Below are 25,135 nucleotides of genomic sequence, written 5' to 3'. Positions count from 1 at the left end.
TTCATATTCATTTATAAACCACTTGAACAGATGCTTTTAACAGTAAATATACACAAATGTTTTGGGATGTTTTATTACAATTCAATACTTTTAAAATATCAATTTATCATAATCTCATTCTGATGTATGTTATTCCTCAGTGTTTTCCCATGCACTGCTATAAAATGTGTTTTTCAAAAAACAAATTACCTTCAATAATCTTCAAAAAAAAAAAAAAAAAAAAAAAAGAAACTTTATTACCATTATCATCTAATGACGATACAATTTGTATTTTAATTATTAAACTAAACTAAATTATAATACAAAAATGTAATTAAAATCAATCATTATTGTTTAAAATAATTATCAAAATATGATTGTGAATATAATCTAAAACAATCAGTCAAAAGTACTGAAATTTGGTTTATAGTTTGTTTTTGTTTTTCTGCCTCAAATGACCTTATAAAAGAAAGTGGTGTGTCAAAAATATTCATTTTGATATCAATGATCTCTCAGATACTGGAACCTTGACCATTAACTACTAACAATGTAAAGAAAAACTGACATAAGCAACCTCTGGTCAATCATTATCCGTCATCATATTCGCCTCTGGTAACTGATCTCTGAATGAGCGATCAAGTCAATCCATTGACAGGATTTCACAGCATGTTGCTCTGACCCACAACTCGCCGGTGACCTTTCCACTTAAAGCTAGTTCTATCTGCAAACAGCACACGTGTGTGACCTTTTCCAACCAGCACTGAGGACCAAACACTCTTTAAATCCAACCTCATCTGCACCCTCCAATCCCGCTCCTCACAATCATATGTCATGAACACAAGATCGATCTCTGCGGGTCAAAGACAGATCCATTTTTCATGCATCAAAGAGGAAAAGAGCAAGAGAAACAGATTTTTCTCAGAGGAAAGTGCGGCTTGTGTTTTTCATAAAGCTCATGCTGATGGCTTGATTTGTTATCTGCAGAGAGTTGGCAGTGGAAATCCACACAGAGAACTCCTCAAACTTAAAATATAAACTATGAACAATAAGAACTACAGCGAACTATGCCTTTAACTATCCCAGAAGTCATCAGTTTCTTAATTCTCCGGAAATTGATAGCTCATTTTACAACAATACGCTCAAAACATATTTTAATCTATTTTAATGTTAAGATTTACACATTTCAATTCCATAACTAAATTCCATCAAATTGAGTTGTGTAATGTTTAATAAAATTTAATTATTAAAACGTAAAATATGTAATTATTTATTTATTTATTCTTTTCTTTGTTTTTCTTTTTATTAGAGAATTTACCACATTTCACAATTGTATGTAATTTTGTTATGGAATTAAAATGCATAAATTTTAATATATATATATATATATATTACTATTGAATATGTAAACATGTTCAAGCCTGTAAAATCACACTCAAAAAACACTTGACAATAATGCTCCATTCGTTAACATTAGTTAATGCATTAGGTATCATGAACAAACAATTAACAATATATTTATTACCTAACTTATTAATCTTTAATGTTAGTTAATAAAAAATATAATTGTTCATTGTTAGTTCATGTTAGTTCATAGTGCATTAACTAATGTTAACATACAACATTTGATCTTAAGAACGTATTAGTAAATGTTGAAATTAACATTGATTAAGAGATAATTAATAAATGCAATAAAATGTCTGTTCATTATTAGTTCAGGTTTACTAATGTTGTTAACAAATGTTAACAAGTGGAACCTTATTGTAAATTGTGACCAAATTTTTTTTAGCCTATTTTTAAGATTTACACATTTCAATTTCATACCAAAATTCTAACAAATTGTAATGTTTAACAAATCTATATATTAAAAAACATTTTTTTTTTGTTATTTTAGTAGAGATCACTCAGTTCAATTTGATGGAATTTTGTAATTAATTTGAAGTGTGTAAATCTTAAAAATAGGCTAACATATTTTTTGAGAGTACAGTATTTTACTGATAGATGGCAGTGGTACCATCAGCCACTACACAATTTTACTGCATTTCCCACAGTGACTCACAAAGATTTCAACACATCACACTGAGACTCACTTGAAAACTTTCAAACATCTTCACACTGTAATTTTAGAACAGTGATCTTCAAATATCCACTCTTCACACAAGAGCAAAACAGTGCGGTATTTCCAGGGTTTCTGCAGGTCTGAAAAAAGTCTTAAAAAGTCTTAAATTGCCCTTTCACAAATTAAGGCCTCAAAAAGGTCTTAAGTCAGAGCAACAATTCTTAAATTCATAAGGTCATGGTATTAAATGTTGCATGAGGGATTGGTTTCTCAATGCGTTTAAGTCATTTTAAAATGAAGAGTAATTTCTGAGCACGAATAGCCCCATTCTAAATTTGCGGTCTCTAGGACAAACTCTATAGCGCCACCACCAGTTAAAAAAAAAAAAAAACATCTGTCCTAGAAATTATTTTTGCATGTAATTACGCTCCTCCTGATGATACAAATGGACTGCTTAAATTAAAACTCATCCCATTACAGTGGCCGCCATCTTGTATTATGACGTTTATTCACTACTATTCTTGCCAACTCTGCCCGATTTGCCTAAACAGTGACTCAAACTAATCTCCAGACTGATCTGCACAGAATAAATAGTACAAAATGTATATTTTTTATTATGTTAAAAAGTTACGTTAACACAAATTTAACAAGATTGACAGGAAGTGAGGCTATATCTTACCAATGGTTTATCGTATTGAAACGAAACTTGGTATGCTTCATCAGGACCATGATCTGAGGGTACATGCAAAGTCTGGTGACAGCGCCACCAATGGGTCAAGAAATGTGAAAATGCATATTTTTGCCCGTAACTTTTGAACCGTATGTCCTAAAATCATGAGTTGTCTATGCATACCTTCGATCATGAGGATTTCAAGGATACCCATATAAGCCATATATAATTGTTTTCCCATATCAGCCATACTGCTTCTCTGGCACATTGATTTTTTTAATCAAAAAGTTAAATATCTTTTGAATGCATTGTCAGATTTATAAGACATTTGGTATGCATCACTGATATCATGTCCTGAACGTACCTGAGTAGTTTGAAGACAGCGCCTCCTATAGATCAAAAGATAATCCACACATATATGCTGACTCCAACCTTGGCATGTCTTTTTGCCATTCGTGAATCATGTCAACTGAATGGCACAGTGTGTACATTTCTGTAAATGTATATATTATTGGCTAATCTAGGACAAGGGATTCAGATTGCAGAATCATAGGGAGGTTCTTAAAACAAAAGAAAAAAAAATCATAAATGCTCCTTTTGTTGAGTTTCTTGTTTTTACATGTTTGGTGGTGACAACTTATTCCGGAGATCTGAAGTATATTTTTGGGTGTTGTTTAAAAACTACTCAAGTGAAACAGTAGTGTCTTTGGGGAATATAGCTGATACAATGGGTCTGATCAGAAGGTAAAAGTTATTTCCACATTCTAGTGGTTAGGGGCAGAGGTTTTCAAGCCTTATTGTGTTACTCTTTGTTAAACTAATTAAAAAGTAATGGAGATCTGTTGAGTTTTTAAACCTTGAAGTGTTACTATACTGTAAATAGTATATATGACTGTTCTTGTGCTCCCTAGGCATTTACATTTAGAGAGCGATACAATGACATTTTGTTCTCTTAAATGTCTTAAATTTCCTTTAGTTGGTCTTAAAAAGGTCTTATAAAGTCTTAAATGTAGCTTCATAAAACCTGCAGAAACCCTGATTTCATTTCCTTCTCCATTGATTTCATAGGCAAATTCTACTGTACATTATTAGAGTCTCTGAGACCTAGAGCTAAACACACAGATAGATGAACGAGGACACTATTTTCAGGAAAACTTATGGTGCAAATTGTTGTTTCCCTTTATTAAGTCACTCTTAGTTCCAGCCCTACAAAGGAAAAAAAAAACTGTACCTTCACATTTCTTCTGGTAATCCAGAGTTGGCTCGACAATCAGAAAACTTTGAAGCCATTTACTGGTGTAGTTACTGTGCTTTGGCTTTGTGGGAAAGTAAGTGTGAGTAATGTGCCATTTGAAACAATAAACCAGTAGAAATTTCTAAGCGGTTTGAATTTAAACTGATGACTCACACCTGGTCTATTCATCAATAAATCTATGGATTAATGCAAACAATGTCTCTCTTATATAAAGAGACACTCTGATTGCTTTCTTCTTCTATCATCTATACAAGATTATTCTCACATATACTTGCGAGACTATTGCACTAGATCAGCACTACTCAACACGTGGCCCTCGAATGATCTTTTGCGGCCCACGTTATGATATCATCATCAGAAATATATTTATCAGCAGCATATTAAATCTGTATGAATTGTGAGGTGTCCATTTTCATGAGTATTTACGCTAGTTCTGTACATTGCTGAATCACATTAGAGAGGGAATTCAACTGCAAGAGGATGTTACAAATAAATAAATAAAAACAACAAATAATATCTGAGCATGGCTGATGTTATGAGAGCAGCGGTCAGTCTGCGCACGTTCATACACAGTACATATGCGCTTACACGTGGTCTGCAAACATGCATGCTCGCAATCCAACACACTCTCACGGCGAAAACGTCAGGATTCGTACGACTTTTCTAAATTTGGCTAATTCGTACAATATTGTGCGACTGCACTCGTTTGAATTCCTACGCCTTTCACTACAGATAATAGCCTAGTTTCCATCCACTTTTCGCGCTATTTTGTTATCGACAAAGTGAAAATACGTAAAGAAAATGCGTAGGCTACTGTTATGGGGCTACATAAGCAGTACACCCTGCAAATGAACCATTAGATGTTCTCTACATTTGTTCAGACAGTGAGTAAAATCACTGAAATTCTGCTACCCAACAGGCTCAACGTTGCAATATTACAACTTTTCCCTAAAAACGTACTAAAATGTAAAAAATGTAAAAACTCATTTATTTCTGCATTAGAGGCCTCCTACAACAACATATAAAAGGTGAATTTCTTTATTTTTATTTGGGTCTCACAGGGTTAAATCTCCACTTTTACTTTCACATCTATAGGCACATGTGGCATCTGTTTAGTTTCACTTTTAACATCTGAAAGTGAAAGTGGAGATTTATAGTAAAAAAGCCAATGACTTAAATATTGATCTGTCTCTCATCCACAGAGCTGAGATAGTTTTTTTCTAAATAATAATTTGTCTTCAGTAGAAGAAATGTATACACATCTGGGATGGCATGAAGTTGAGAAAATTATGAGAGAATTTTCATTTTTAGGTGAACTATACCACTAACTAACATTCCAACATTCTTACTATAAAAAATTTAACTTATAATTTTATATATACACTGTATAATCATTAAAATTAAGAATGTGGCCCTCAAGGGTACAAGGATCCAGCTTTGCTGCCCCTGACCTTTCTGAAGTTGAGTAGCCCTGCACTAGATCATTAAAAACTGGGTTTCATCCAAAACCAAAACATATGACATTGCCTTATCCTCAAAACTGAGAATATACATGGTCACAAACAGAACATGAATTAAAGGCAAACTCATAAATTGCTTTAACAAGAACAAGAAATCCCAAATGTGCATAGTTTTGCCCATGATTTAATGATAACAAGCTGCGTAAATAAATTGAGGCTTAATTTGAGAAAGGAAAATATCAGTGAGACAACAATGACATAATTATTCAATCATTTATATTTAAATTATTTATATAAATGATCATATTTTTGATTTGTCTTTTTTTTATTATAAATTAAAATTAAATAATACTGAAATAGACTTATAGCTCATCAAAGGTTTGTAATTTGGTACAACACAAAATAATTAAAAAAATGATTAACAGTGTCAGCTTGCTATGAGTGCTATGGACAACAGCGCACTAGTTCAGTTTAGGAAAACAAGACTAAACAGTCTGCAGCACAATTTTGACATGTGTCACACACACTGTCCATTAAATAATAGACTTACTTTACCAGTCTGAGACACTGTACGGCAGGATTCTGACCATTTCTTTTGTACCTTTCTTAAATAAATATGTCAGTTAGTACACGTTTTTGTTTGCGAGGTGATTAATTAACTGTAGATGAATCTAGCAAGGCAAATAATACTCATTAATAAAGCTAAAGCTAGCCTGCAATTCATACTCAAGCAGACAACTTCATAAATACGAGGACTGCTCATTCAGACCGCTTCTAATAACAGAGCCACTGTGTGATCACCACGACATTCATAATGCTTTGGTAATTTTCAAAACCAGAATTCATGTGCAAAATGAACACTTGAACTGTTTAACAAATCCTCTCACTCACCTCTGTCTGGACACGCGTGCTGTTTTTGAGAGGGTTACTTATGTGCCTGTGCAATATAAACAAAATATGTGAGATATTAGATTACTTACAGCACATTAAGGTAATAGTTCAGATTATAACATTTTAATCATGAATCATATGAGTAACTTATCTTGATTTTGAGCACTTGTTTATTTTTTAAAGCGTAAAAGAAAGTGTATTTGTTCAGGCGCGCCTCATGCAGCAGTTCTTGGGGTCCACGCACTTCACTGACAGCATTGTTTTCATCATGGCGGCGTCCACCAGAGCGCAGGTGCTGTCACTCTACAGACAGCTGCTGAAGGAGAGCAAGAAGTTCCCTTCTTACAACTACAGGTATTCACATGAATAGACATTTATATTTCAGTCGTGCAAGGTAGTGTTATTTATATGAACGTTTCTGCCGTTTGTTTCAGACTGATAATTCGTTGTGATTTGCAACAGGGAGTGAGTATAGACACATCTGTAGGGAAGTTAAAGCATCTGGCTGTGTTGATCTCAATATTGTTGTGTTTTTATGAATTTCTTTTAAAGCCTCGCTGTATATATTACATTCTACTTTATTAAAATGTTTTATACATACTCTTTATTCATAGTAATCAATGTGGACTAGTCATATTTCAAAACAAAGCAGTGCTTTATAAGTAAATCCCATTGCTTTAAAGCTACACGATGTAACTTTTTTGTTGTTGTTGTTGTTGTTAAAAACTAAAACAAAATGTTATTAATGAGAGAGTGCAACAAAAATCCATCTTCCAAACCATGTCTTTACTTTATCCAAATATACTTTGATAAACCTATAATAACGATTTATATTTTAGAGCTGTCGGGACGGATTTCGTGGGAAATTGCATACATATCATTCGCCCGTGTGTGTTGACATCATATCCGTACACAGAGAAAATAAACTTCAGCTACTGTAGCGTGTGTATGGTGTGGGAGTAGCGTGAAGCTGAAAGTTTGTTGTCACAACGAACAAGAAAAACTGACCATGGATCATTCAAAACGGCAAACCTCCCGGGAATCACCGGTTGTAAAAACAAAGAAACAGATCAGAGTCTACAAGCTAAAAGCGATAGAGTTCGTAATAAAAACTGAATCAACATCGGCTTGGCTTTTCAGAGGTGGCGACAACTCCGAGATCTGAAAGGATTTAAAAGCGACCCAGAGATGACTTTTTCTTTCTCAACAGGTAAGATATTTTATTGATATGGTTTATGTGTAGTTGTGTAATCACACACACACACACACACACACACACACACACATCTGTGTCTGTAGTGAAATACAATAATTATACTGTAATCGGTGCAGAACTTTTGACTTGCTAGCACACGTGTGTAGTTTTCTTTATAACGGCAATAATTTATATAAATAAATCCTTTAGTCTTAGGCTTGCCAAGGACATGTGAGTCTTGAAATGATGTTGACTACTGGTTGGTAACAATGGCAATCTATAAATGAGTTACTGTTGTGGTCTATTTGGCCAGAATATCCTGCAGTTATAAAAACGTTACAACATTTGACCTTATCAGACTAGCAATCGTTATGTCTATTGTTAACGAATGTTGCCTAACTTTTGTAACGTAATTTATTTCAAAACTTAAATATTTTCAAATAAGTCAAAACAACAGCATAAGATATGGCACGTACTGTTCAGGTGACGTTTTCGGATATCCGTCTTTTCCTTTCTTTTGTTATTTATTTGTCCATTTGCTCTGATAAGATGTTCTGTATCCTTGTGTACACCGGTGCCTCGAACCACATTCATCCGCACAGAGGAGCAGAGCCGAAGCACAACCAGATCTTTTGGGGTCCACTTATAATGTTTGTAAAGGTTTCTTTCACCAAAAACAATCAAAAGTTAGTTTTACAGGACAATATCCCACCCTGTCTTTCCATCCCTCATAGCTTTGTTTTAATACATGGTCTTATTTTGGGAAGGTAGATTACTTAATATACAGTATGTTTTCATTTTACATTAAACTTACGTTTCAAAAGCTATAGGGATATTGCTTTTTACATGACACAAACCCTTTCAATTGAAATTCAGCCATAACTAGGGCGTGCATTCTTGATGATTTTTGATATCTACGATTTTAGATATGTGGAGAGAACATTAATTTCTTGAGAGTTCAGTCAATTATACCCTTGGAAAAATAGTTAATTTTTAACCATGTAGTCATTTATATGCACGTCTTACAAGGCCAGTCCCCCTGAAGTAACCTGAGGTTGAGTGCTTTTATCCAGTGCACAGTAGTTGAGTTATAGTTAATTCCTGAGTTATAGTTCATTCATGGATCATGGTAGGATTTGAACCTGTAACCTTTTGGTTACCCAGGACAGATCTTTAACCAGTAGGGTTTACCTCTTCTTGGCTGTGTTCATAATGCAATACTACTGTAATGAAGTGCTTACTGAAGTGTGCACTGCATACACTGTATAGGCTACTCACTACTATTTTTCAAAAAATAGCATGTGAAACAATATGCAATATGCAAAGATAAACATTTCAAAAAGTAGTTTGCTGCATTTTTGTCACATGAACTTATGATGATGCATGATTATTGTGTGTTTTTTTCTCATTTAGTGAGTGGAGTAGATTTATCATCTTGGTTATTATTTAATTTTGTTTTTCAATCTTTAAAAAAAAAAAAAAGTAATTTTGCATTTTGGCAGTGTAGCTGGTTATCTGTATTCCATGCATACATTTACTGTATACTGCTGAACGAGTAGTATGAGTAGCGTGGTAGTATGCTATTCCAAACATAGCACTTGTCTCTCTCAACACTACTAATTTGGCAAATTATTAAATGGAAAATGGATCATATAAATATTTGTTATGCTGTGAAAGATTTGGAAGGAAATGAAGTTTAAATATTTTTAAATTGTTGATATTTTCTGTTAAGTTCAGTTGCTATTAATCTCAACTCTTAATGTATATTATTTGAGATCACTTAAATAGACTATTTAGACTATTTAGGGATGCACCGATCCGATACTGAAGCTTTTAGACGGATCGGGTATCGGTCCGACGAGCCCGAGCCAAATCCAATACTGTGTGTTAGTCATGTTCGTTACTGTCAAGCTCCAAAAATGACATAAAAGAAACATAAAAACAGCATTAAAGCAGTTCATATGACTCATGCATTTTATTCAAAGCCACTTGAAGATGTGCAATAGCTCTGTGAATCACAAAAGGCTGTGTTTATTAAGTAAATATATAGTATGCGCAGCGCCAGCGCATTAGTGTATGACACTGCTCTGTTGACACAAACTCACGCACAGGCTGGTGATGCACTCGCGGCTATTTTTAGCCTTCACAGATGCAATATTTGAGCGCTACTCAAGAACAGCATCTCAGATGTAGATGCTCAATAGTTCAGTTCACTTATAATATGCATTTAGAACGACACCGGAGGAGCATTTTACCAGAATTTGAATAAGAAGCGAATTAAACTACTGTGAACTTGCCTACAAACAGACACATACAGGACTTCCTGGAGAGTTCAGAATGTCAGAATAATAGCGTGAGGGTTTAAAAAGTGCACAATTTAAATATATTACTGTTGTATTTAAAATTAAAATTAAAAGTCAATAATAATATTAATAACAATTTATTATTATTATTATTATTATTGTCATAATTAGTATTTGTTTACAATTTATAACAATATTTAAGTTGAATGGGTTCCAAAAAATAACTGTGTGAATGAAAAGTGGACTGATGTCTTACAACTAAATTGAACAAAAAAGAGATCTGAATCCTTTAAAGTCCAGATACAAGTTGAAACATAAAAGAAAAACAAAAAAGGCAAAAATAAAACCCTGGTTTCTTTTCTACTGAATACTTAGACTGGAATTACTGTTAATTTTGCTGCTACATTATCCAGTAGACTAGTTAATTATTAAGTGTTTCTTAATAAGCTATACATTTATATTGAAATAATGTGTAGTTAGAGGTTTGTGTTTCTTTACATATTAAAGAGCACACCCAATTAGTTCCACACAATAATGTAAAGATATTCTAAACTGATTATGCAAAAAAACAACACTGGTATCGGCTTGGGATCGGTATCGGCCGATACTGAGATTTCCGATATCGTAATCGGATCGGAAGAGAAAAAGTGGTATCGGTGCATCCCTACTATTTACACACATTATTTCATCATAGGGCTTGTGTATCCCCAATAGCTATAAAAGGCTTAAAGTGTTCACAGAATAAAAAGCTGACAGCCAAAGGATAATCTCCCACCCACTCAGTCGGTTTCCATAGAGCTTTGTTGTTCCAGTGTAAAGGCGTCTATATTCTTCCTACGAAATCGAAGAATGAATGGGTATGATGTAATTTAAAACAAACTCTGGCCAAAATGAAGGTGTTTTTGTGTTCGTTTCGGTGGTTCATTACAGCTCGCTGGGGCGAACTTATAGGAAAAATTCTTACCGGCTGCAAAGCACCTTCTTACTGTCATTGGTCCACGTCATTGATAGGTGTGACCTTGAGCTTTACCTACCTTGAGGTTGTCAGCTCATTCTGTTTATGTTGTTCAGTCTGTCCAAATAAGTAAGCAAGAACACACCAGCGTGTAGCGTTATTAGCGAGCTGGTGCAAATGTACCGACATCTGTACGATCGTTCGCTTAGATATTTTCCAAGAACATGTCATGTTAATTTAGTCTACTAAAGGAATCAAATCTTCTCAGATATTCTCAAGTACCCATTCACTCATGTGCCATCTGCAGCGAAAGCCATTCACTCATCTGTCTAAAGTAAGATATGCCTCTATCATCATTGTTTTATCTTTGTTCTGCACATTAACACTTTTATACACTCATATTTGCAGTAGTGTCAGTGTCATCATAAATCACAATAACAGAGTTTAACTGGTGCATATTATGGCCGCGTAGAGTTGTTCTACATCTAGATTATCGGATCAGGTACGTGTAGCTAAAACGCAAGCAGTTCGGCAAAGTTCTACACGCAACTAGCTAACTGAATCACAAGCATGAAATCAGCCTATTAGGAATATTAGCAGGCTAACGGCTACAAAGCCCTGCTGTCTTGGAAACCTGCAATGAGGCTTGTTAGCCTCTAGCTAACAGCTAGCTATCCGGCTTATATGATATCATTGTGTACTGAACAAGACAGCACTGATAATGCAATATATAGCTATTGACTGACCACAACAGCAACTCCGACATCAACACCTTTGCTGATTTTTAATGTACTATTTAATTAACCTTTTTTCATGATTCATATCGCTGTCAAAGGCAAGAAAGTGTTTCTTCTTGCGATGTTTATTGGTAGTTGGCAATCCAGCTTATGGTGCATTACCGCCACCTACTTGTCTGGATTGTGGAGTGTCACAAGCAGGGGTGTTGCAACCATTATAACCGGAGGGGGACATGTAACCCTTGCTTTCAGAAATAACGAAATTCATGTTTATTTAATACGTTTGTTTGGTTTAATTGTAGTGCAAGGAGAAAAAAGCTCAGCCATTCGCCTAAAACGTAGCCATTTAGACCCATCAGAAGCCTCTGCTGGCTGGTTGATTCGGCAGTGGGTGGAACTAACTCAACTGCGATAATTCCACTGGCTAGTGCTTACATGTCACAGTCCCCGTTCTGATTCAGCAAATCAGTTCGAGTGAACGCAGGCAACGTGGTTAATATTAATGAGCCCTACTGCCTGCCAGGTAGTGCGGCAGACACTGAGCTGTTGACAGTATGCAATCTAGTTTTCTATGCAATCAAGTTTTAATCTTCACCAGTCAAAAAAACTGAAGGGGACAGACATTTGAGATTTCTTTCATTGGGTCATATGTGTGACAACAATAATCTTATGTCATAGTATAAATCTAAACAATGCTTTTATTCTTTGACCTTTTCCATGTTTTTGTTGGCCATTATATTGAATTTAGATTAATGGTAATGGTGATGTTTACAGCATATCTATTTTAGAAATAAACAATAATAAAAAAATAAATAAATAAAAAGTCCAGTGACCAAGTCAACAGTGTAGACAGAGAGGTGACACAAACTTCTGAAATTGTTTAGGTAAGATCATATTTGAAACTGACATTAAGGAATCTTGTTTATTTGATTATTTTGTTCTGCTGACTGGATCAGTGTTCGAAATGTTTGACAGCAGTCATTAAATTATATGATGATTCTTTTTATAATTTTTTTTTAATTCATACATGATTGCTACATTTTAGTTCTAATTATTAAAGTTCTATCATAAAAAATGCTGATGTTTCTTAAAAGTTCAGTTGATACATTTTTTTCAACTGATGTCACAAACTCTTAAAAACATAAAACATATTCTATAAAAAAGAAATAAAAATAATATATTCTCAAAAAATCTTTCAAAGTCTTGTATTGTGAAGAGAGGCTGATGAGATGTAGAATCTCAAATTTTCCCCCAAATTTTCATATCATTCTTGTGCCCCTGGTCACAAAAAAGGCTTTCAGTTAAACGTCTGCTGAAGATGATGAAATTGGTGAAATTTAATCAAAAAGAGGTTGCAAACCGTATGTAGGATTAAATCCTGAACTGAGTATACTTTAAAGGTAGCTTACCTTCTTGAGTTTACATGTAAACCAACAAGTTATGTTTACATTCATGAAATGCAAGCAGAAAAAAAAAATCTCTGTAAATCATTTGTAAATTCTTATGTCAGTTGTTGCAGTGTATTAATGAATATTCACACAAAACTCATCAACCACTTCACAATGCAATTTATGAAACACAAGCACAGTTCTTTTCTGTTGTTTGTGTAACCATTCTTGCCTTAATTGTCACGTTGAATTAAATGCGACAATTCAAGCCAACCACAATTCATGTAACACCCTAGCAATCACATAGCAACACGATTCAAGAAACACATGCAGAACAATTTTCGGTGTAACTCATTCGTAAAACCATGATATGTAAATTCTATTGTTACATTTGAAAATTCACATAAAACCCAATTCATCTAACACCCAACTGCATAGCAATGCAATTCATGGAACACAAGCAGATTGAATTGTGAACAATGCTTGTAACACCATTCTTGCATAAATTGTCGCATTCAGCTCAATCCAACGGTTTACGTAAGAATGGTTTTACAGGGGGCCTGGGTAGCTCAGCGAGTATTGACGCTAACTACCACCCCTGGAGTCACGAGTTCGAATCCAGGGCGTGCTGAGTGACTCCAGCCTGGTCTCCTAAGCAACCAAATTGGCCGGTTGCTAGGGAGGATAGAGTCACATGGGGTAACCTCCTCGTGGTCGCCATAATGTGGTTCTCGCTCTCGGTGGGGTGCGTGGTGAGTTGTGCGTGGATGCGTGTGGAGGCTTCACGCTATTCTCCGCGGTAACTCGCTCAACAAGCCACACGATAAGATGCGCAGATTGACGGTCTCAAACACGGAGGCAACTGAGATTCGTCCTCCGCCACCCGGATTGAGGCGAGTCACTATGCCACCACGAGGACTTAGAGTGCATTGGGAATTGGGCATTCCAAATTGGGGAGAAAAGGGGAGGAAAAATAAGAATGGTTTTACAAATAATTTACACAGAAATCTATTCTGCTCATAGTTCATAAACAAGGCCCATTGTTTGCAATTTAATTCTGGCTGGTTGAGAAAGAAAACATGTAAGTTTAATGGAAGTCTAGGCGCTCGCTTTCCAACTGTGTAATGTAATGTAGTCTGTTAAATTATTCAAGGCCTAAAAACGCTTTTATTCCACATGCTGACGGTAACTCAGATTTGCTTAGAGATGTGGAGAATAGTATACCTTCAAATTCGATTTTTAGTTGATTTTTTTTTTTCTGTGGTTGGAGCTCTGCGTACATTCAATCTGAAATTCTCAAATTTACGCAAGAGGCAAGAAGTTGAAACAGGAAGGGGAGAGAGTGAATGAAATGTAGGACAACTGAGAACGACTGCATGATGATTGACAGCCCGAAACAAATTCAGCCAGTGAGAGCGAATGATTGAGCAGGCAGGATGAAAGAGAAGTTGAATTTGATGGAAGGTAAGAAAATGTCTGATCTGCAAAAAAGAGAAATCACAACAAAAACCGAGAGAGAGAGAGTGTGAGAGTGTCTTTTTGAGGGGAAGAAACATATTGACGGTACACACTGCAGACAATACGACTGCAAGAGTAGACTGCAGAAAGTAGGGCAGCTCTTACGTAAAGTATCTTCCCGTTAAATATAACCCTCCCCGTGGTTCTCCAGCTTAACATTAGTGTAGAGCCAATGATGACATATTTGTGCTCAATCTTATTCATAAAGCTCAGAAGAAATAAACTTTTAAAATGCAGGGATAAATAAATGATCAGGGATCAGTTCTCCTCACATCAGTTTTCAGTGTGAAATCTCACAGATCTCCCTTGAAAGTGTGTTCCCTTGCCAAGCCGCTGTACTTATTCATGTCAGGGAGGTCTCCATGACGCCTGCTGGAAACAGAGGGCTAATTTTGTTTTTTCTGTTTGCATTTATTTATTCTTAACTATATGCTCCTTTAGCACATTACTTATGTTTGCATTGCAGCTTCATGCTACGAATCTTCAATGATGGACTTTGTCTCAGTCTATTATGAAGATATGTAACTCCAGCTGTAAAACTGATAGCTATGTCTTGCTTGTTTGCAAGTCCACAATCCAACTCGGATCTACAGCACAGCGACTCTGTAAGCTTCAGTAATGGATTAGACGTTACAGTGTTAATGCTGTGCTGCTGCAGCGTCTCTGTGGGTTTGATCTCAGTGAGCAAGTCTCTTTATCTCTACCAGAAGCTTTCATGTCAGAGCAGCCATGCTGAACTTCAAACTCTTCTCTTCTCTTTTGTCTCTTGTCTTGTTTCTCCCAATCTTTCTCCTCACCCCACATCTGTTTTTGTCTTTTTTCTCCTTTCTCGTCTCGTGTCTCCTCATCTCATCTTGTCTCGTTTTTCCTGGTCTCTCGTATTATAATTAAATTTATTGTCTCTTCTCGTCTAATCTAGCCTCCTTATTGCTTATATTGTCTCGTTTGTCCTCTTCTCTCCTCTTCTCATCTTGTCTCGTTATTCCTTGTCTATCCTATTCTAATTTTGTTTTTCCTCTCATCTCATCTCTTAATTTCTCATATCTTTATTCTAATTTCTTGTGTCTCTGCTCTTTCTTCTACTCTCTTATCGTCTAGTTTTGTCTAATTTCTCATCTCTCCTCATCTGTTCTCTCTTCTCACATCATCTCTCTGTATCATCTTTCTTTTTGTCCTTGTCTCACCTATTGTAATTTCATTTCTCCTCTCATCATCTCTCCTCTTCCCATCTTGTATTGTTTCTCCTTGTCTCTTCTATTCTTGTTTCATTTCTCATCTCTTCTCATCTCAGCTTGCCTCTTAATTTCTCATATCTTTGTCTTTCTTTTTTTTCTTTTGGGATTTTCTCCCCTTTTCTCCCCAATTTGGAATGCTCGATTCCCAATGCGCTCCAAGTCCTCGTGGTGGCGTAATGACTCGTCTCAATCCAGGTGGTGGAGGACGAATCTCAGTTGCCTCTGCGTCTGAGACCGTTAAACCGCACATCTTATCACATGGCTTGTTGAGCGTGTTACCGCAGAGACCTAGCCAGTGTGGAGGCTTCACACTATTCTCCGCGGCATCCACACACAACTCACCATGCGCCCCACCGAGAGCGAGAACCACATTATAGCGACCACGAGGAGGTTAACCCAATGTGACTCTACCCACCCTAGCAACAGGGCCAATTGGTTGCTTAGGAAGCCTGACTGGAGTTATTCAGCACGCCTTGGATTCGTACTTGCGACTCCAGGTGTGGTAGTCAGCGTCTTTACTTGCTGAGCTACCCAGGCCCATATCTTTGTCTCTTGACTCGTTTCTCCTCACGTCGTCTCTCCTCTTCTTGGATTGTCTCGTTTCTCCTTGTCTCTCCTATTCTAGTTTTCTTTCTCATCTCTTGTCTGTCTTTTTTATTTCGTTTCTTGTCTCCTTTTTTTTTCATCTTTTCTCCTCTCATCTCATCTCTTCTTTTCTCATCTCTGCTCTGCTCTACTCGTCTCTGCTCTTCTCACCTTGTCTCTTGAAATTTCTCATATATCTGTCTCTTATTTTGTTTCTCCTCTTCTCTCGTCTTGTCTCTCCTCTTCTCATCTTATCTTTCCTATCTCTTCTCTTTCTTTCTCATCTAGTTTTGTCTCATCTTGTCTCGTTTTGTCTCATTTCACATCTCATCTCTCCAGTCTGTTCTTGACTATTCTTTTCTTCTCTCCTCATCTCAACTTGTCCTGGTTTTTCATGTATCTCCCAAGAAAAATGGCTTTTCATTTTTTCATCTCTGTTCTTCTAATCTCTTTTCGTCTCTACTTGTCTCTTCATGTCTCGTCAGATCTCATCTCTTGAAATATCTCATATCTTTGTCTCTTGTCTTGTTTCTCCTCTTCTCTCTTCATCTCATCTTGTCTTGTTTTCCATTGTCTCTTCCATTCTAATGACATTTTCCTTCTTGTCTCATCTCTTCTCTCTACTTTGTCTCTTCACATCACTTGATATTTTCCTTTATCTTTCTCTCTTTTTGTGTTCCTCCTTTCATCTCATCTTTCCTCTTCTTATTTGGCTATTTTTTTCTTCTCCCCTATTCCAATTTAGTTTCTCGTCTTTTCTCTGCTCTTCTTGTTTTTTCACATTTTGTCTCACCTTGTCTCTTGAATTGTCTCATATTTTGTCTCTTGTCTCGTTTCTCCTTGTCTCTCCTATTCTAATTAAGTTTCTCGTGTCTTATCTTTCCTATTATCTCGTCTAGTTTTGTCTCCGTTCTTATCTCATCTCTCCTCATCTCTTCTTGTCTCTTTTCTCTTCTCCTCTCTTGTCTTGTCTCTTCTCATCTCATCTTTTCTTGTTTTCCTTGTCTCTTGTTTTCTAAAACCTTTTCTAGTCTCTTATCATGTCTCTTCTCCTCTTTCTTCGTGTCTTGTCTCATCTTATCTAGTTTTTTTCTCATCTCATCTCATTTCTCTTCTTGTCTTGTCTTTTGTCCTTGTCTTCGCTTCGCTTTTCTTTTCTCACTTTCGACCATGTGTAAACATTCCCTTTTGCATTGTTCTCATCTGATATCACGATTTTTACCACACTCATTTTTCAAGCGAAAGTGTGAAATCCATATTAGAGGAAGGAAGCATCTTTAGCTAATAACACATGGCCCGTGTATTCACAGCTGAAGGTGTCATTAAATATTAAGCCATTATAATTGGTTCCACTTCAGAACACCATGAAACAAGTTGTTTTTTGTTCCTTAAGATGCCTGTTATTACTCATGTTTTGTGTGTTGGTAAGGTAAAATTAATTGTGTGTTTAACTGCCCATGGTTGATGCTACGCTAATTGTCGCCTAAAGGAGTTTGCTAATATGCTGTCGTAAAATATTGTCTCCATAAATATCACTCTCTGAGAAGCCCATGTGTTTATTAATCACGCTCCCACCAGCTAGATTACATCGGACAACACATTATGCCATTGTTTAAGGTCAACTTAACTATATCCGACAACATGACGCATTTGCTTAAAAACACAGGAAACAGCGTTACTTTGTCAAGCGCATTGAGGCTCATGTTTAAATCTGGCTGCTTGGCAGATGGGGGTGATTGTGTCTCTATGGATTCGATATGCATGCCACACGATGAATCAGACATTCCTACGCTGGTGACAAAGACCAACTGCTTAGTTGTCCAGTGGCCCGAAACAGATTTCAGCACAGATCTACAGCTTGGTCTCTGTTTTCCTCTTGACAAACGCTTTGTATTGATGATGACCTTAAAGCCAGATGGCTGAAAATGCTGAAAATATCTATCAGCTGTTGCCTCAAAGGGATGATATGAGTGGTTTATTATTAACCGGTTCTCTCTGAGGTAATGAGATGAAATTTAAGCGGAAGAGTTTGGTGGCCTAGGATGACTGCACTGAATAGAAACACACAACATTTTCAGATTTCATTGTTGGGTGTTTCTTCAAATTTGGGCACTTCCCTGTCCCAGGGGTTGATTTTCATTAAAATGAATAGATCTCAACTTTTTACTTTTTGTTTTATGAAGGTCTTATTATTTAACAGGCCTTCATCATTTATATTTGGTACTTTTTAAATGCCTTTTATGTATAGATTTAACTGTTTTAGCCTTGTCCCAGACCTAAACTTTCAATAGGAAACTATGAAAAACCATTATAAAAAAAATAAATATATATTATTATGTTTAAAACTCTAATCATCTAAACAGAGTGAAATAAACATAAGCCGTTAACTGTTAAACTCTGATACATTTTTGGACGGCCTCCCGCAGTTTTTCACACTCCAATTTAAAAGCACACCATTCACACATATTGTGGACTAAATGCAAAAAACGGGTCTCTTTTTTTTATTTTTTTTTTATCAGAAATCCCCCCAAATAATAATAAAAAAGTCTCCAATTATTCATAAATAATGTTGTGTGTTTATAATCATATAATAAACAAAGGTTTTTGTTTTTGTTGTCCTAACTTTGTAAACATGTAATTCTGGTTCTGTTCACTCTAGCTCACTTTGAAAAGTCTTATCTCATTCCACTAGATGGCATCAAGCACTAGAATTTTTTTTTTTTTCTCTATCACATTCCATCACAATATACAGATCTGAAATGGCACTATAACACATTTTAGCTTTCAAATGTGTGCTCGTCCATAGACATTCATTCTAATTTTCAGTTCATGCACCACCTCAATTGTTTCATCAAATATCAGATGTTTGTATTTGAAGACTCACAGAAATCACTTTGTGGTTCTTTTCAAAATCTTTCAAAATGTGGTATTAGGACAACAAAATAATCATTTGATATATGACTTGTCTATTTTGGGGCTATATGAAGGACTTTTAGTTTCATATAAATATTTCTAACCCATTACCTCTAGGGGGTGCTAAATTTCAACACCAGGGTTTTGAGGCCTTATTTTGTTTTTTTATGTAACATAAATGCAGATGTGACGGTTATCACTGAAAAGTTCAGATTCTAAGCTTTCAAATGATACCCGACTTATGTATACGGAAACTTTTTTTTCGCAATATAGCACCCCTCTGTGGATCTGCCTTGTCTTGTCACACTGTGTCAGAGCACAAGTGTTAACCGCTAGGCCATGGCTGCAAGCAACTTTGACTAAACATAGAGGCAGGTGTTTTAGGAGACATACTGGGTAACATTGCTGCAGAGTGACATTGTAATGAAAACATGGGCTTTTAGGGTGAGACCTTTCTTAGGTATTAAAAAATTGTTCACCTTGCCAGTGACACATGCTCCGAATTGTGACATGTCCAGATCACATTGTCTGTCTCCCAGTCTCCTTTTCATGTAATGCAGGCTTTACAGAGAGACTCATATTGAAGTTTGGGGCAGTGTGAACTATATTGGACAGGTTAGCAATCTTGTAACATCATAACAGAGGTAATTTACATATTTCATTCTCGGGGCTGGGTATTGAGGCAGATTTACAAATTCAATTCCATATCGATTCATATGGGGATATTTCAGTTATAATGTCCCTTTTGCTTGCATATGAAATAAATAATCTCCCAGCTCATGCTGTTGATTATATAGGGGACATTCTAACTAGGTACAGTGCATCCGGAAAGTATTCACAGCGCTTCATTTTTCCACATTTTGTTATGTTACAGCCTTATTCTTGTTCTGGATTAAATGTATTATTTTCCTCAATTCTACAAACAATACCCCATAATGACAACGTGATTGGAGTTAAGATCCATAACACTCTTTTCCAATTATCTGTTGTCCAATGTCTGTGTTTCTTTGCCCACTCTAATCTTTTCTTTTTGATTTTTCTGTTTCAAAAGTGGCTTTTTCTTTGCAGTTCTTCCCATAAGGCCTGCACCCCTGAGTCTTCTCTTAACTGTTGTACATGAAACTGGTGTTGAGCGGGTAGAATTCAATGAAGCTGTCAGCTGAGGACATGTGAGGTGTTTATTTCTCAAACTAGAGACTCTGATGTACTTATCCTCTTGTTTAGTTTTACATCTGGCCTTCCACCTCTCTTTCTGTCCTTATTAGAGCCAGTTGTCCTTTATTTGAATACTGTAGTGTACACCTATGTATGAAATCTTAATTTTTCTTTCTTTTTTTTATTATTTTTTTTTCAAGCATTGTATAGCCTTCATTCCTCAAAACAATGATTGACTGATGAGTTTCTAGAGAAAGGTGTTTCTTTTTGCCATTTTTTTTACCTATTATTGACCTTAAGACATGTCGGTCTATTGCTTACTGTGGCAACTCAAAAAAAAAAAAAAAAAAACACAAAGACAAAAACAAGATTATCTAATACCAGATGATCAATTTAGCATGATCACTCAAGGATAAGGTGTTGGAGTGATGGCTGCTGGAAATGGGGCCTGTCTAGATTTGATCAAAAATGACTTTTTTCAAATAGTGATGGTGCTGTTTTTTACATCAGTAATGTCCTGACTATAGTTTGTGATCAGTTGAATGCCACTTTGGTGAATTGAAGTACCAATTTCCTTCCGAAACAGCAAAATCCGTACATTATTCCAGACCTTTTGCTGCCTGTGTGTGTGTATAATTGTGTGTGTATATGTGTGTGTGTGTGTATATATATATATATATATATACACACAAAGCCCTGACCTCAATCCGATAGAAAATTTGTGGGCAGAACTGAAAATGTGTGCATGCAAGGAGGCCTACAAACTTGACTCAGTTACACCAGTTCTGTCTGGAGGAGTGTGCCAAAAATGATATGACTTATGAGTCTTTACCTCATCTGAGTGTACATGAATTTAAACATACAGTATTTGTCAAGAGTACTGTTCTGTTTGTGTAAAGCCCCACTTTACTGCCATATAGGCCTATATGTCATAACTGACTGAATATTGAAAAGCATTGTACATTCTAAAACTAAAGACACATTTTATGATCTGTTATGCAAATGTGTTATGTGTTGTGTTCATGCATAAGTCGTACATGGCTCTGACCTCAGATCTGTCACACTGAATACACACAAGCCCTTAAAAACGCACATGATGCCTGCTTCAAAGCCGAATGCTCATTATTGACTCCTTTGAAGTGTCTATCAGTGTGGTATTTCCGAAGATGACTCACTCTTTATCAGCAACTGGCCCTTTTTTCCATCCAAAATCACAGTTTTGCATCTGTCATCTATCAAGTGTTTGTTCTGAGAATTTTACCCCTCACATGAGTGTGCTCCCACTTGCTTTGTTGCTTTGATATGTTCGGAATAGCACACTACAATACTAGTCATACTATTGCTGCAATTTTAGTATGTATACTGTTTGTGCATGGAATACCTCACAGCACTAACAACATGTGTAGTATACATCTGAGGACACTGCATGCAATACTGTATCCACTGATGCATTGCACTTGACTTGACCTTCCATGTCCAGTGTGATGGATGAACTGAATCTCTTTCTTGGCTCAATATTTTAAAGGATTGCCAAATGTTAACGCAATGCTAAAAAAAATGGGTTAGGTATGCAAAATAATTTATTTCCAAGATGATAACTGGACGCCGCTCGCTGAATTACTGTAAATATGCAGTGTGATGAGGTAATGTGCCTACTATGTAGCATACTGCATACTACAGTATTTAGTAAGTTGTAAGCTGTTATTTAATTCCAAAAATGGCCTTAGGCCCATACGGAATCTGCTTGTGCAGAACTACGTAGAAACTTCTGAATGGCCAATTCACAATCTTGCTGTTCAGTTGAGTTTGAGTTGATTCAGATTCATTAGGGAATATTTCAGTTATATTGTCCATTTTGCTTTCAAATGAAATAAATTCTCTCTCAGCTAATGCTGTTAATTTTACAGGGAATCTTCTAACTTGGTACACTGCTAAATATTCATTTGAAAATTAACAACAGTGCCAAAACTATGCAGTTATTATCATGAACATGATCAAAGATTAAGTTGGCAAGTAAAAGTAAAACATGGGTGTTGTGTTTTAAAAGGGGTCATGATGTGCCTTTTTTCTGGTTTGAATATGTTCCTTGAGGTTCACTTATAATAAAGTTTTTTGCACAAACATTTTCCACCTTCATTCTGACCCTCTGTCAGAAACGCTGGGATTTGCTGCTGCTTCTCCTTTAAGACCTGACAGTAAACGGCCACTGTTCTGATTGGCTCTCTGCTCTTGACTGACCCACTCTCTCCTTCCCATCTCACTGCTCACCGCTGCTGGGCGGGGCTACGAAAGTGATAAGGTAAAGTAGGTGTTAATGTGTTGTTGTGGAGGCAGTCCAATGCAAATTTCTACCACAGTGTGACATCACAATGAGGAGGAAATAGAGAACAAGTCGTTTTGGCTGCTTGGTTTCAACAAATGCTCTTTTTGCAGTGATGAGAAAGTTTTGAGTTCTTAAACTTACAGTATGTGTTAGTACAATGACCAAAAATGACCCCTTTAAGAACTGACATCGGGATTGTTGAAATTAAGATCGTGATTATTTAGAAAATCAATATTACCCAGCCCTACCCCCTCTCCTTGTGTGTTTATTCATTATTTTAAATAATTTAATTGTGTGTTCGGCTACCAATGGACTCTCATGCCCAAAGTACACTTCGGTCAGACGTGAACGCTGGACGCGTGACGCAAATCTCGTCATCAGCAGAGTGCGTGAGCACATAAAGCGTGCAACACAATTTGTCTAACTGCGTGTCTTTGAAAGCACAGAATGTGCATGCGCCTGTAATTATTTGCACAAATTAGTGTATCCACAAGGTGGCATTACTCACATTTGAGCCGTTTCTCGCAAAGAAACGCTAGAAGACATAATGGCCGGTAAATAACAGGAGACAAAGGTAAAAACAATAACAGTGGATATGCTTGCAAGAGCACGTGTGTGAGGAGGTCAGGAGATACCTGCATTTGTATAACTCGAAGGAATATAAAGACACCTTTATGGGTCTAAGCTCCTGAAGAGAAATTGCCCACCATCTCTCAGCAGTCATAGCGCGCAAGCGCCAAATGCCTGTGTATGTGCGCACCATCAAATTGAGTATACTTTGACTGGCTTGCGTTTGACTGTTCTCAGCGTCTGTGTCAAAATTTAACTATACTTTGGGCGTTAGCTGCATTTTGTACATTTTACCCTGTGAATTCCATAGATTTTCCGCCCAAAAAGAAAAAGAAAATCAGCACCAAATTTGAGAAAACATTCTGCAGTTTTGGTCTGGGCTTCTTTTTTTTAACTCTTTCTCTTCATTACTCTCATTAATTTCAGCTTCCATGAGCAGACTTTTCACCTCTCTGCCTTTCTGCCCCTGCAGTATGTTCCTCTTTTTCTCCCCTCATCCAGCGGAATGGGAGGAGGTTAGGATTTGGCTGTCAGAATAGGGTTGCCTCGTCCTGGTGGAGGTGCCTCCTCTGGTGCCAGGTGATTCTTTGATCTTGGCGTGGCACGGGAGCCCACGTATGCCCCACACTGCTCGTATTGCCATATGAAAAGGCTGGAGATATGCCGCCTTCTCACTTACTAACTCCCCAGAAGTGCAGGCGTGCAAAGCCACACTACAGCTTGGTAACTAGCTGTCAAATGACTGCTCCATTATTAGCATGTGGTACACACAGTGCTGGCGCTAATGAACACTGTCATCCTTTGAAAATGTGACTTATGCGCTGTCAACGCGCTCCTTGTCTCTTCGCAGCAATGTGATGAGCTCACTGCATCCCTGTCAGTCAATTCTCCACTTCCTAATGGCTTTGAGTTTTCCCGTTGACGTTTACAGCGCTAGTAGAGGGCCAGTTATCTGCCCACGGCATGGCTGATAAAAGACTTGACTTCTGCATGTAACTAGTGGGAGAATATTTGCTCTCAGTGCCTTAGTTTACAAACTTTGCAAGGGTATTTTGATCTTTTTGGAACAGAATCTTTTAATACATTTTTTTATTACCACATGACCAAAGCCAGTTGAATTTGTTTCTGTGTTGCCATTTGCCACAAAATGGTACTATTTTCTAACTTTTCTTTTATTAAAATACTTTGTTGTTATAACAGCTCTTTTGAGAATATGTGTCATAAATTTATGTTGATGTATACAGTAAACAGGCTGGGCAAAATTTTTTCCAAAGAATTGTGATCTTCATTTGAGCAATCCTGATATTGATTTTTAAAATCACAAGATAGAATTATGCTAGGGGCACTCGTTACGTTGATCGCAGTTGACCAGTCAGTCCTTGTTCATGATGTTGATAGACCAAAAGGAAAAGTGAATAGAGGAAGAAACTACACAATTATACAGAAATCTTAAAGATCACTTTTTATTTCTTCATTTCGGGATCAGTACACTGTTTGACTGACTGACAGGTGGCTTATATGTGCGCCGTGTGCTCTGAGAGCGCTTGTAGAGTTGCTGTAATGCAGATACACTCCTATACTGTAACATACATCACAATTCTGTGAAAAAATTACTGCCTTGGTAAGATCTTTAACACTGTTAGTTATGTCTTTTGAATTTTAACAATGGGACAAAAAGCAGATTTGTATCAAAGTATTGGACTTGACACTTAAATGCTGCTTAATAGATCGGCCAATGGCTGTTGTCATTAATATGTCATTAATTTGAATCAAATAACAATAACTGCTGCTCTTGCAACTTAAAATGTCTTAAATTCAGTTTTCCAAAATTTAAGGTCATAAAAAGTCTTAAATATCTTAAATGATACAGCAAAAGTCTTAATTTTTATTTAAAGAGGTCTTAAATGTGGGGACGGAAAGACAGGAATCGTGATATGACCTAATGTG

General features: G+C 36.5%; 2 protein-coding genes across 4 annotated transcripts in view; one reads left to right on the top strand and one right to left on the bottom strand.

Annotated features, from left to right (window-relative positions):
- Positions 1-6,335, bottom strand: part of LOC127434152 (phenylalanine--tRNA ligase, mitochondrial-like) — a 220,526-nt gene extending 214,191 nt beyond the window's left edge. For 2 of the 3 annotated variants that reach the window (XM_051686686.1, XM_051686687.1), the window contains exons 1-2: positions 6,312-6,333; positions 3,937-4,021 (exon numbers count right to left, since the gene is read on the bottom strand). The gene's annotated coding sequence lies outside the window, so the exon portion shown is untranslated. Of the gene's footprint in view, positions 1-3,936; positions 4,022-6,311 lie in introns of all 3 variants that reach the window. The other variant, XM_051686688.1, reaches the window with a different exon arrangement.
- Positions 6,336-6,550: 215 nt separating this feature from the next.
- The window catches only part of LOC127434163 (LYR motif-containing protein 4B), a 79,423-nt gene continuing 60,838 nt past the window's right edge, over positions 6,551-25,135 (top strand). Inside the window, exon 1 of the mRNA XM_051686699.1 lies at positions 6,551-6,665. Within this exon, the coding sequence (XP_051542659.1) occupies positions 6,580-6,665 (86 nt within the window). The 5' untranslated portion in view covers positions 6,551-6,579. The remainder of the gene's footprint in view (positions 6,666-25,135) is intronic.

The sequence above is a fragment of the Myxocyprinus asiaticus genome, chromosome 44 (genome assembly GCF_019703515.2).
Source record: "Myxocyprinus asiaticus isolate MX2 ecotype Aquarium Trade chromosome 44, UBuf_Myxa_2, whole genome shotgun sequence".
NCBI lineage: Eukaryota > Metazoa > Chordata > Actinopteri > Cypriniformes > Catostomidae > Myxocyprinus > Myxocyprinus asiaticus.
Note: the sequence above shows the minus strand (reverse complement) of the source record. Positions and strands in the feature narration are given on the sequence as shown.